Here is a 13167-nt window from a genome sequence, read left to right as displayed (position 1 = left end):
AGGGGGGGCGGAGGCGGCAGCGGGCCGGGCCGCGGGGCCTCTCGGCGCCGAGGGGCGGCCTGTCGCCGCGCCAGCCCCCTCCCCGCGGGCACTCGCTGCGTTTGTACCCGACACCTTCGCGTTTCATCGCGGCTTTCTCAGCCCCGCCCCCCACCCGGTGCGTTCCCGGTGCCCCCCGCCCCAGGGGACCCCTCAGCACAAAGCACTGAGGCGCTCGGAGGGGCAGGCTCCGCCAGAGACACCCCGCAGCGCCCCCGCGGGTCCGCGCCGGTCACCTCCCGGCTGTGGGGCGGCTGCGGGGCCCCTCGCACCGGCCCGGGGACCGCGGGGTCCCGGGCCGCAGCGGGCGGTCTCGGCCAGGCCGCGGGGAAGCGGTTTCCACCCGGACGCTTTTGTACCGCGGGACGGCGCCATGGCGGCTGCCGCGGCCTGAGGGGAGCGATCGCGGCGCCGGCCGGGCGCGCGGGCCCGCCATGTTCTCCAGGGCGTTCCGGGTGAGATCCAACACCGCCATCAAGGGGTCCGATCGGTGAGTGCTGGGCCGGAGCCCCCCGCCGCCCCCGGGGGGAGGCCCGCAGGCCGCGCTCCGCTGAGGGCAGCGGCTCCATCCCGCCTGCCGCGCTGGCTGTCCCGCTGCCCGGGCTGGGCCTGGAACCGGCCCGGGCTGGGCCTGGAACCGGGCCCGGCTGTGCCCCCAGCGAGCTGCGGGCAGGGCAGGCCGCGGCCTTTGTGATAAGCACAGCCTGCTGCTCTGAAAACGAACTGCCGCTTTTCCCCTTGAAGATGCTGACATAATTAAATTTAAATGAATTGTTGGGTCGAGGCCTGGCATATCCTTACTTTACTTTCATGTGCCTGCATAGGGGATGCCAGGCTGACTGGCTGATCTTTTAGACTCACTTGGCGCTTCTGTGAATGACCACACAACCCCCCCTGGTGCCTGTCACCGTCTCTTAAACATCACTTAAAACTGGGGGGAGGGAGATCTGGCTGCACCCCTGCCCCTCCGTGCGGGCTGAGCAAGGCCCACACTCCCACATCTGTGCTCGGGCGCTCTGAGCAATAATGAAATCACGGTGCAAAATGAAGACAATGGCAGCAGCAGGAGCTGTAAGCAGATGTTTCAGGAAGATTATGAGCAGGGCAAGCACGTTTGGCCTTTTTCCAGTATTCTTCCAGCATACAACTGGTAAACCCAGACACAAATGCTTTGAATTATCTTCTGTGAAAAAGTGAGAATCTCATGAACAGCCAGCAAAATGGTAACTACTGATCTAGGAATCATTTTGAGGGAGATTGTCTAGACAGCTTTGTAACACATTTGTGATTTTATCATTACAGGAGAAAACTGCGAACTGATGTTGCAGCAGCTTTTCCTAACCTTAGTGCTGAACAATTGACTGAGTTTATTCCAAACAAGGAAGAGCTTAACGTCATCAAAATATACTGTCACAAAGGGGAGGCCGTCACTGTTTACATGAATAACAGGAACCCAATACTGTTTGAAATTGAGAAAGCTCTGTATCCAACAGGTATGGGGAGTGGACTAGAATAATCCTCCCTCTTTACTTAGTGGGCACCAACCTTTCCCCAAAAGATTTCCTTGTGTCCGTCTTAAGTACTTATCCTATCACCAAAGTACCGGTACACTTCGTAATCTTTGGTGTGTTTATTCTACCAACATCTTCGCAAAATCAGCGGCATTTCTAGATTCTTTCTGCAAAAAGAAAAGTGATGTGCTCAGAGGTTAGAAACCAGGAAACAAGTCTTTCAAGTCATAGTTTAGCATCTTAGCCTGTTTTCTTTCTTTTGTCCATTGTAAGGTGTAATTGCAAGAAGTGTGATGTCCACTTCCAGGCAGCCCTGGAACTAGACAATTGTCCCGATATTCTATGCTTTTATTTTTCCCATGCCCAGCAATTCTTCCCTGTTAGGGTAGCATTTTAGCTCAAAGTGTCCTTGCTTTAAGGTAAATAATGCAAACATCTGTGTGCAAATTCATCTGTGTCCTTTATACTATTCACAGGAGCTTGAATTAACTAGCAGTTTATTTTTCTCTTATCACATCTACTGTTGTTCAGACTTCAGATTTCGTGATTACCTGAGTCACAGGAGAGTGTTTATTTGTAATTAGTGTTGTACTGCTTAGTCTTAAAGATGGGAAGAGGCAACAACTAGAGAAGTTTTTAATGATACATCTTTAAATTTGGTTCTGTTTTGGGACAGTGTACACTCTGTGGGTCTACCCAGATCTTCTCCCTGCTTTTTCAACATGGCCCCCAGTGCTACAGAAACTAGCAGGAGGAGCAGGTAAGAGGGCTAGAACTTGGTCACATTGCATTGCAAAAAGGAGTTGCATTCAGGGCTTTTTTGATGTTACCTTTCCCAGTGGCAAAAATGTACCTGCAACAAAAAACTATAAAGAATTAAGTACTCGAAAGTAATTCATTAATTATTTCCTAAAAATCATTTCCTAAAAAGGAAAATAAATTAGCTGTAAAAAGGTTTGTGAATGAAACAAAGTAGGTTAAGCTGTTTAAATGCAGTAACCTGTTCCATGTGGAAGTCTTGGATTTGGAAATACCTTCTCAGGGTGATCAGCAACTCTGAGTTGGGACAAGAACTGCCTGTGTCATTGGCCTGTCTTTTTTATAACTTGAGCAGGCGAATTCCTTTGCTGCCACCCTGCCTTCTGTCAATTCAGATATGGATAAGCAGTGAGTTTATATTAGAACCTGCAATTGTAATCGCTGTCAAGCAAATTGTGGATTGTGCAGGTGATGTTGGATTTGAATTCCTGGATTACTGGCTCTGTCACCTAATTATGGATCAAGACTAACAAGAAAGGAGTCTCTTTTTTCTAGAACCTGCTTTGGATGCAGTTCAGACTTGGGAGAATCGGGTCTTTATAAATTCCAAATTGCTGAACTGCTCAACCAGATAAAAATTGCAGCCACTGCAGCCTTAGTCTGTAAATGGAAGCGTACGTGTAGGAAGAGACGTCTTTTTTCCATTACACCGTATCTAAAGTAGAACTCAAATCCCTCTGTTTACTTTGTTTGCTTTTGGGGAAATAAAGTGCTTGAATGTGTAGCTGTGATAGACATCTGAGCAAGCCTTGTTGCTGACTTGTAGTGACCTAGTTTCTGGGGGGAAAAAAAAAGTCTTGCTAATGGGGGAAGGACATTGCTGAAAGAGGGCTGCAGGTCATTCATCTCCCATGGCAACCAGGCTACCTCTGGGTACATTCCAAAGATAAGAAGCTGGCCACCGAGACAATGGCCAACAAAGGCAGAGGGAGGAGAGGTAGAACCACATCTCAGAAAGAAGAGGAAAAGCATGAGACTATCCAGTGCTGCAGAGGGAGGGAGCAGATTTAGGGAGTGTTCAGTTACTAAGAGGAGAAAGAAGGTGGTGCTATTCGCGGTATCTGTTCTGTGAATTCAAGTAGCTACTGTCTGCCCTATATATTTACATAATATACACATGCTGCTTACCTTGTCACGTTAAAGTCTTTGTGTGATTTCTATCCTCAGAGATGTGGAGCCTTGGTTGCAATTGCAGAGTTCATTCTAGATTTGCTGAATGTAGTTGTGACAGTGAATGGGAGGAAAAATATTGTTGGCTTCTTCAGCATACACATTAAATCTATGATGCTGAGAAAAATGTGAGATGCCTTCAAAACCAAACCATGGAACACAGGTCAGTCCATGAGACTGCAAGCTCTAGACAAGTAGCTGCTATGAGGGAGAGCAGATGCTCTTTACATAATTCTGTGATGACGTGATGCTGTACGTGCAGCATGGAAAACTGTTCTTTATTCACATGCCAGTTTATTCATCCCAGGTATGGGAAGCAGAAGGAAGTGCACCAGAAGGTGTACTGTTTCTGTCCAGATTAGCAAGGAGATGGTTAAGGCTGCTTCCTCATGCTGAGGAGAGTTCACAGCCGGCTGCAGCTCTCCTGTCAGATCAGGAGGATTGGGTCCAGTGACAAATTTTAGGCATTCTCTCTTCAGGGAGAGAGCTGCTGGGATAACCTGCCCTTGGGACAGGAAAGAGTAAATGGGTAGCTCCAGAAACATCTTGTTCCTTTCCCTTTCTTTGCTATTAATGAAGAGTAATGTTCTTTAGGTTGGGAGCTCATACCTTTCTGTTAAAAATAGTACTCCTTTCGGGCCTGACAGGGCAAGGGGCTGTGCACACACAGCTCTAATGCACTTCTGGGGGGATGTGCCCAGCACCCTTGTAAATTGGATCCCTTACTCCACGTGGTGGTAGCAAGAAGTGCTGCCTTACTAGGAGAAACAAAAGAATCGGGTTTTATCTGGCATGTGCTCAGCTATTAACAGGCTTGTGTTTTTGCTGAGTAACAGGAGGGACGGGGGTGGAGGAGGTAGTGGCTGGGCCTTTCATTGAGAAACGGATGTGCTTTATTCTTTTTTTCAGATCTGATGCTGCCAGGAGTTGTAGTGCCATCTTCTGGCCTCCCTCAAGTGGAGCGGGGCACGCTCTGTGCTGTCACCCTCTTGGGAAACAGGTACGGCGGATTCTTTAGTCCTGTTTTTTTTAGAAACTGAAAATTAAGTGAAGCTGTTTTTACAGGAAGACTCTGGGGGTTTTGAGGAAATAAAAGCAGAATTGTTCTCGTGCATTTGATGCCTTGTGGGCCTATGGAAAATACAGTGGGCAAAAAAAAAATCCACTTAAATTTCTGGGTTAGGATACGTTTGAGCTCCAGTAGACAGCTTCGCAGATCGGTTCTCTTGGACCTGTAGGGGCAGAACTGGTAGATTTGTTTTGAAACAGAGTAATTTTTTTAACAAAAGATTGTATTCTGCACAGTTGTCTTTTTGTCTATGAGGAAATTCAGAGTGAGGGAGCAGTGCTAAAGCTGTTGGGTTTTTCCCCCACTGCTAGTCTTTTTTGGCAGTGCATATGCTGCTTGTACTTCATTAAAGTAAAGAATGTGTCACTGCAGAACCTTCACTTCAGTATCACAGCTGCACATACCCTTGGCATTCTTTAGAAGACTTTACGTACCAGAAAGATAACCAGAATGTACCTAGATGCTTTATAAAAAAGCAGGTTGTAAAGAACAAGGACATCATAAAAGAAATTCACTGTATCGCAGTGGCACACTCTGTCTTTGTCCAAGTAGCACAGTGTGCTTGTGCCACCCTGCTGTAATATTCCCTTCTTTTCCCAGAGCTCCAGTAGCAGTTGCAGTTGCCACTATGTCCACTGCGGAGATGCTGGCTGCTGGAATGAAAGGGAAGGGCTTTGCTGTGTTGCATACTTACACGGATCACCTCTGGTGGGTATATTGCCAGGCATTCAGTAAAATGTGTCACAAGTCTCGTGTGTTTACTATAATCAAAATCTGTGCCCTAGTAAGCTTAATCTGTTAGTTCAACATACCGAGTTCTTTGGGTACAGTTTAGATATGACCATATTAAGATTTCAGCTACACGTTTTTGATGACCACAGTTTTCTGATAGAAGCAGGTGTCTGTCCTGACATCTAGCCATGATAGACATATTGGAAATAGATATCTAAAATTATTCACTTGATTCAGTTCCTTGAACCTGAGTGTAATTATTACAGAAATAGAATCGTTTAGATTGGAAAAGGCTTTTAAGATCATCAAATCCAATCATTAACCCAACACTGCCAAGCCCACCACTAAACCACGTCCCTAAGCACCACAGCTACAAGTCTTTTAAATACCCACAGGGATGGTGACTTCAACCCCTTCCCTGGGCAGCCTGTTCCAATGCTTTCGGTGAAGACATTTTTCCTTATATCCAATCTAAACCTCCCCTGCGGAACTTGAAGTCATTTCCTCTTGTCCTGTCACTTGCAACTTGGAAGAAGACCCACAACTTCCCTGTTGCTCTGATTTTAGAACATCATCTTGTTCTCTAAAAAGTGACCTTTGAATTGTTTTTGTTTAAAAATGGTCAGCTGTGCCAGTCTTAACCAAATAAATGAGTTGCTCTGCATTTGGATTCAACTAGGCTGCTCAGTTTTAAATTAAGATTCATGGGGGGAACATAGAGCTATGGAGGAAAATGAGTTAACAATAAATCTTACCATTTTGAGAATGCGGAAAAAGATCCATGCAGCTGCCAGTGCATGGATCAGGGTGACATTTGTTCATTGTCCTGTGGGTTTCAAAGCTGTAAACAGAAAGCTATGTTATGCTTTTTCTTCCTTTTATAGGGAATATGGTGACAAATCTTGTCCTCCTACCTTAGCTCCCTTGGTAACAGATTCTGCTGAAAAGGAGAGTGCTGGAGATGAGGAAGAGATGGAGGGGAGAGAGCCTGTCATCAGCTTCTCCACTGACCCGTTGCAGCATGTGGACGTTGGTGATTTGAGCCTGAAGGAGCGAGATGGTTGTGCAGTACTGATGGGAAAGGAGGAACCCCATGAGAACAGGGCTGCAGAAACAGCTGGGGATGCCAGCACAGAGGGTCGGCAGGAACCTGAAGACAGTAGGACTCCACAAGGTATTTTTGCCTACAAATGAAACCAGACTATGCCCCTTTGGTTTGCTGAAGCTGCTCACTGTGAGAACGGGGTACAGACAGTTCTGAAAGAAAGTCTGAAAGAAATGAATGCTGTGTTCTGAAAGAGAGACCACTCATGGCTTGCTTGTCCTTTTTTTTTTTTTTTTTTTTTTACCTGCAGAGCAAATGGACACATTATTTAATCAGTGCTTTTTTCATGCCTTAAAATGCAAAGTAAAGAAGTCAGATCTCCCTCTGCTCACCAGCACATTTCTACGCAGCCATATGTTCTCATGCTGGTATGTGGTAAGAAGGTTGTCTTTGGATGTGCATGCTGAGGTTTTGTCTTTAAAACTGTGGAAATCGAGTGTGATATTGAGGGTGAAGTTTCTGACTAAAAAGTAAAATTCAGTCCTTATCTAAGGTTATCTAAGGTTGTGCTCACTTCTTACATCAAATACTTTGATGTAAGGATTGTCCAGACCAAGATAGGCACTTGGTAACTAACTTGAGTTGGCTGACAATTGTTTCAAGATTGGTTAGCCACTTAAATGCCTGTTTGCCTACCTACAGGAACATCAGCACTACTTTCACTTATCATGTTCTATTTATTAGCTTGTTTGAAGTAATTCTTTCTGTGTGTGGTTTGTATTTCCACTGTTAAGAAACTTCTAGCATAAGTAGCAAGATTTAAGAAGAAATGACGGGTGACTTATAACTAAAGAACTTTTCAAAAATCCATTTGTAGCCCTGCTGGACAACAACTGGACATAAAGAAATCAAGCTATAAGAAGGTGAGATTTTTCTGTCAGTTGTATGCATTAATGTAAATAAGAAATGGAAAGAGAGAAAAAGCTTGACGTCAAAATTGTTCAAGTGTTAGTAAAACAGACAAACGGAAAAACCTAGAAGCTGTTCTTTAAAAGCCAAGTTCTTCTCAACTCTCTGCTCCTGCGGGATCCAGGGAGAAAAGTAATCTTCCTGAAAGCATGAGCTTTGTTCTGCTTTGCGTGTAGCTAATGCTATCTGCCACTATATACTGTGATAGCTAATAAAGGGATCTCATTGGACGATGCAATTACTTGCAAGAAGACACCATTCCTTTTCTAAAGCTGTTAATAAACAAAAATGAGGAGAAAGGAGACGGTGTTGTCCCTGATGCATAGGTGACAAGCAAAGACAAAGCACGTGGCCAAAGATCTCACAGGAGTCCATGTGAGATGTGCTGTGATTTGGCTAGGAACATCACAGAGCAAACAGATGGCAGACCTACAAAAGGAACATTGCTTGTACTGTTTTAGAGGCAGACAGAGCCACTCACTCTCCATAGCAGTTGTGTTTAGAGAAGCAAAGGTGGTGGTGGGTATGTGTGTTAAAAAAAGTTTTTCTGATTTAGCAAGTAACTTTAGGGCAGTCAGAAACACCTGAACAAGAATTTAAAATGCTTGACTCCACGTTTCTGATTGTTGCTTCCTTCAGTTCTCTAAATTCCTGCAATGTATGCAGCAGCAGAAGATCTTACAAGTGAAGGAGCTAAACAAAGGTGTGGAGAGCATCGTGGAAGTGGACTGGAGACATCCAGAGTACGTAGAATATTGTAGTCTTTAAAAAAGTTGGTAGTCTGTGAAAGAAGGGAGCAGAATCTGCTGCTTCCAGATCCATTACCTGTACTCTGAATTCGTTTTCTGAATGGCTGTAGCAGCCTTCGCTTCCTAATCTTACTATGTTAGGAAGGGGGTTTATACCCTGCTGCTGTACAACGTTGCTTATGTTTCCTGCTCTTGTAAAGTTCTTCCAAGTAAACTATATTCTTCCTTCTTTACTCAGGGGCATGGAGCATGCTTAAAGTCTGATGCCAGTGTCATGATTTCCACCTTTCCTTTCTTGTTAGTTGTACATTCATCCATAGAATTTAAGATCAAAAAGGACTGTTAAATGATCTGAAAGCTGCATATGGCTCTTTATCCTTGTGGGTGTACAAATTTTCCACAGAAGCAGCTTTGAAAACATTAGGGAGGATTCAATTCACTGCAATTTGTTGCAGTGTTACAATGACAAATTTCTGGCTTCTAGTAATAAAAGAGTTGCATTATCAAGCCTGTTAGCAGTCACTAAAAAGCATATTCCTTTGACAGTGTCTTGATAGTTTGTGTGAGTGAGTTTGTTGTTGGGGGAAGGGAGGCAAGAATGAAGGATGAAACCCATCAGGCAGTTTTCCATCTATTTATAATGGTATGACTGTTTTATGCCATTCCAGTTTAACCAGGTCTCCCCCTCCCCATTCCAGCTTTGTGCTGGGACAACTCATTGTTCAGCTTTGAAATGAACTTAACCTGTCTAAACAATAACTCCGATAAAAAGATGACACCACTACTGAAAAAATGCTCATGAAACTACAGTCTTAGAATGTCATATAGGATTAAATCAAGTACTTTGCAAAATCAGAAGCCAAAGTTGTAATCTCAGGAAAATGAAACAAAAATAAAAAATGCTTTTCCATTACACATACTGATTTGCACAAACAATTTGACCCTTTCAGTTACTTATTACCCATTTCCTCTATCACTGTTTCCATTATCATTCTAAAGACTAATATAGTTACCTCACACCAAGAACATCCTGCTCATTCCTTCTGCATATCGGTACATCAGCTCTCTCTCGGAATTTCCCAGTGGGCCTGAAGCTTCCTGTTATGTAATGTCTCCTTGACAACTAATGGAGCAGAGAATATTTCTGTAGATATAAGCATATCTTTTCTCCTGCATTTGGAAAGAAGCAGAATTACTTTGACTTTTTGCATTAACTTTTCTCTCATTATACTTAGCCTTATCGTTAGGAGGCAGGCATACTCAAGCTCGGTTTGTCAATTCTCTTACCTTGAAGGTAAAAGGATGTGCAGCTCTCATCAGTGAAATGAGACTCCAGCTCCTGACTGATACAGTTCTTCCCTGTCTCTTCCAGAACCATCATTTATCAGTGACCACTGAAGAACTGTTCCAGCTTTTAAATGTCTGTACATTTGTGGAGAGTGCAGCTGGGGTTTTTTAAATTTAATTCTAGTGATTCCGTGCAATGGGGCTGCGTCCTGTGAATTATGGCAGTTGTCTCTAATTATCGGAGTCAAATACTCTTAGAATAGCTGGAGAGATTTACTTTTTCCCCAACATATGTGGCTCAGAGTGAAAAGTGTTTTAATCTCCTGAGTTAAGGTGCTTATTTTTTGTGCATCTTTGAAATGTGTGCAAGGACAAATTCAGTAATTGCAGCTAGTGCTCCAACATACTGTTCTTTCCTTACGTCCTTTAATCCACAAGCCTCCACTGTTCAATGGAATGCATTTGGAGGAACTTTTTGTGCGACTCTGCTAGGTTTTAGTTTCTCAGTGAAATGGAAGTGGTAAGTTTCAATCCCTTTTACTCACACCAAGTAATTCTCATTTCAGCATTAAAGCATTTGCAGTACCTGAAGGATTTTCTTCAGCCTCTACTGCCCAAGACAGCAAGAGTGAAGACAGAGAACAAGTGTACCATGCTCCTGAAATTATTCCACTTTATGGGGTCTCAACAAAAATGATCCCGCTCTTTCAGGAATCTGGACACAGGTAAGCACTAGAAAAGTACAACAAAATCATTGCTACATGAAGAGAGAGACTGACAAGCCTATGCTGTTACCGTTTTTTAGCCCTCATGGGGAGGGCCCTGTGATGCTGTCAGGAAAAACGATGGGAATCAAGAATGTATTCGTTGCTTCACAAAGGGAAGAAGGATAAGCAGCTGTGACAACTGTGTTCAGCAAGTACCGTACACCACTTCTCCCACAGCGGAGGAGGCGATAGCTCAAGTGTCAAAATCGATATATTTTACTTGGATTGTCTTAATTTGCCATTGGATAAAGCATATTCTGCCCACCCACAGTATGGTTTACTTAAAAGAGGATGCCCAGATAATTAAAGAACTCACTTGCCTCCTGGTGCCCTAGTCATGTCTGTTCCAATGTAGTTTGGAGGGCGCTCAGTGGCAGCCTTTCTTCAGCTGAGCACTTTTGTACAAGTTATCCGCAGTCCCCTCAAGTCAGAGGTGCCATTAGGGTCATCCTGCCAAACTAGGCTCCCAGAACCAACGGGTTTAGAGGCTCTGTAATTACTGCTGTGAGCCTTTTGTCTGGTTTACAGCAGCATAGATGTAACAAGAAATCACTCCCTAGCAGATGCATTTCAGTATTGAGCTATTGCTACCAAGTGTAGGTCAGGTTAGTTGCCATCCTGTCTTAGTGACAGAACCCAACGCTTAACTACTTCAGAGTAGTATGTTAAAAGGTGAAGTTTTCTTTCTCTTTAGAAAAGGCAGCATCCTCTCGAGCAGCGAGGTGAGAAACATCATCATTAACTATGTGAAGACTAATGAGTTGGTTGATGAAACTAACAAAAAGTAAGTAGACAGGGAGGTTGTCCTACCCTGCTTCCACAGGAGATGCTGAAGTTAGAGGAAGAACATGAGCTTGTCTGCTTCTAAAGTTTGGTTTTGTTTTGCAGCTTTGTAAAGGTGAATGCCATTCTGTGTGACTGTCTGTTAGACAAATCGGAACAAGATGAAATCTCAAACCTTAAATGGGATGACCTTTTCAGCAGGTGACTTTTCCCAGCGTAGTGTTTCAGTACTGTGCGGATTTATTGTGTGCAACTCAAAGCCATGTATTATCGGAGCTACCCAAGTTCTAACTTCCTGCTGGTAATACAGCAACAAAATATCCAGAGACCTTCACTTCAAGGATCTCTAATTCTTCATTTAAAAAGCATCTAGCATTAACTGTTGTTGTTAGGGGGGGTTTGTTTACCTGTTAACCACTTACCAGGGAAGGCTTCCTAAACAAACAGTGCCTGGTTCTGTTCATAATCTGTATTTATATATTTACAAAGCCATTCTTCGCAATAGATAGCTGAACATGCACTTTCTAGGTGGCAGTAGTCATCCTGCTCTTCATGTGCAGCACAACTTCTGCATTTATAACCTAAACCCACCTTTTAAATCCAAGAGGCCTGAGTATCTGACACAAGACCATTGTTCCCATATACTGAAAAACTTTGCTTAAATATCCCCAGTGTCTTACTTGCCTTGAGCCACTTCTCCACATGATGCTTCTGAGGCACCTCCAGCAGCTTCCTTTCTTTCTGAAGCCCAGTTTGCTCACAGAACAGTAACACAGTTTATGCTGAATTTTAAACTGAAGTTGCTTCATGGATCTGTGGACAATATAGCTGAACAATAGCTTCAAGGCAAAATTAAAGAAGGTTTTCCTTTACAAGAACCAATTTATAAATTTTTACCAGTAACAATCATCTAAGCTACAATTTTTGCAAGCCCGTAGACTAGTTTTCTTTTTAGTCAGTCCCTCTCTTAAGTGATAGCTAGGATGGAAGTCTTTGCATGAGATCATCATGCATGATCTTCTTAAGATACCAGTGCTTCTCACCTGTATAATCTTGGCTTTCCTGCAGTCTCAAGAACCTGTGAGAGGCTGCAGTGGAAAAGCACAGTCATCATCAGCCTTGCTGTACTGTACAGACTAATTGGATGTATAAACTTTGTTCAGGTGCCTTGAACGACTGCAGCCCTTACACCAGGTGACATTTTTTGGACAAGAACCCATCGTGAGGAAAGGAAACATTGAGCCCATCGACATAACTATAGCACAAAGATCATCAAATAAGAAGGTAAAAACCCTAAAATTAAGGGGTTTGAGCAGAATTCAGTTTCTGAGAGCAGCTTTGGCAGCTCGTTTTTCTGGGATGAATGAGACTTGACTTGCTAATACCTACAGCAGTGATGTTTGCAACAATTACTAAACCCCATAGGTGACAATTATCAAGAACCTCGAGCTGTATGGTCTAGACCCACAGTGTGTGGCCAACATTCTGCAACAAAAAGTACAAGCCAGTGCCACCATCACACCAGTACCAGGAACAAAAGACAGAGTTCAGGTCCAGATCCAAGGCAACCAAATCCATCATCTGGCCAAGATGCTGCTAGGTAAGTAAACTCGAACTGGGCCGGGACTGGTTACAGCAAGATACAGATTTTAATTCTTGAGCTTTGAATATTTACCTGAAGTGAACTCTTGGTTATGTTGCAGAAGAATACCAGCTACCTCGGAAATATATTCAAGGCCTTGAGAAGGCTCCAAAGCTTGGCCGCAAGAAGTAGGAGAAAAATCTACTGTAGGAATTACTCAGATCTCATTATTTATAGAAACGTTCTGCCAGCAAATCAAGGATAATGTACAGGCCATATTCACTCAAGAAATGAGTCCTGGATGTTTACAAGGTCTGGGATTCACCCAAATAATAATATTGCTCCAGTTGTTCATTTTTCATAAAAATAAAAAGCTGAATAAAACCCTTGGCATTATCCTTTTCCGTCTGTTTTCTAAAAGTTCTTGATGGTGCACCGGTTTTCTGGTTACAGTGCCTTTTGGCTAGTTTAACATTCCTGCTTTGCATCTTTTAGCAAAGGCATGGTAAGAGAACCTCCCCTGACACGTAAGCAAAGTCCATTCCAACACATTATCCTGGAACAGTCCGGTGTGTTCTGCCATAGACTGTGTCTGTCCAAAGTAAACACCATTTGGGTTTAGATTTTATCCTTTTAAACATTTCC

General features: G+C 43.7%; 1 protein-coding gene across 3 annotated transcripts; it reads left to right on the top strand.

The window, feature by feature from the left end:
• Positions 1-15: 15 nt before the first annotated feature.
• EIF2D (eukaryotic translation initiation factor 2D) lies at positions 16-12920 on the top strand. Of its 3 annotated transcripts, XM_037410852.1 has the most exons (15): positions 17-529; positions 1342-1532; positions 2227-2310; positions 4449-4539; positions 5209-5316; positions 6225-6514; positions 6696-6813; positions 7263-7308; positions 7994-8097; positions 9957-10115; positions 10852-10941; positions 11046-11141; positions 12104-12224; positions 12366-12540; positions 12644-12920. In XM_037410852.1, the coding sequence occupies exons 1-15, from the start codon at positions 474-476 to the stop codon at positions 12712-12714; spliced, it is 1800 nt and encodes a 599-aa protein (XP_037266749.1). In that variant the 5' UTR covers positions 17-473; the 3' UTR covers positions 12715-12920. The 3 variants fall into 3 exon arrangements, with proteins under 3 accessions (XP_037266750.1, XP_037266749.1, XP_037266751.1); XM_037410853.1 differs by lacking the exon at positions 10852-10941 and having other exon boundaries at positions 16-529; XM_037410854.1 differs by lacking the exons at positions 17-529; positions 1342-1532 and adding an exon at positions 3537-3702.
• The last annotated feature ends 247 nt before the right edge of the window (positions 12921-13167 follow it).

This window comes from Falco rusticolus, chromosome 17 (assembly GCF_015220075.1).
Source record: "Falco rusticolus isolate bFalRus1 chromosome 17, bFalRus1.pri, whole genome shotgun sequence".
NCBI classification, from domain to species: Eukaryota; Metazoa; Chordata; class Aves; order Falconiformes; family Falconidae; genus Falco; species Falco rusticolus.
Note: the sequence above shows the minus strand (reverse complement) of the source record. Positions and strands in the feature narration are given on the sequence as shown.

What these genes read in the sequence shown, in the direction of transcription:
- EIF2D (XM_037410852.1), top strand. Translation starts at nt 474, where the DNA reads ATGTTCTCCAGGGCGTTCCGGGTGAGATCCAACACCGCCATCAAGGGG. An exon ending in AGAAATCAAGCTATAAGAAG is followed by an intron (nt 7,309 to 7,993) that starts GTGAGATTTTTC and finishes TGCTTCCTTCAG; the next exon opens with TTCTCTAAATTCCTGCAATG. An exon ending in TTTCAGGAATCTGGACACAG is followed by an intron (nt 10,116 to 10,851) that starts GTAAGCACTAGA and finishes CTTTCTCTTTAG; the next exon opens with AAAAGGCAGCATCCTCTCGA.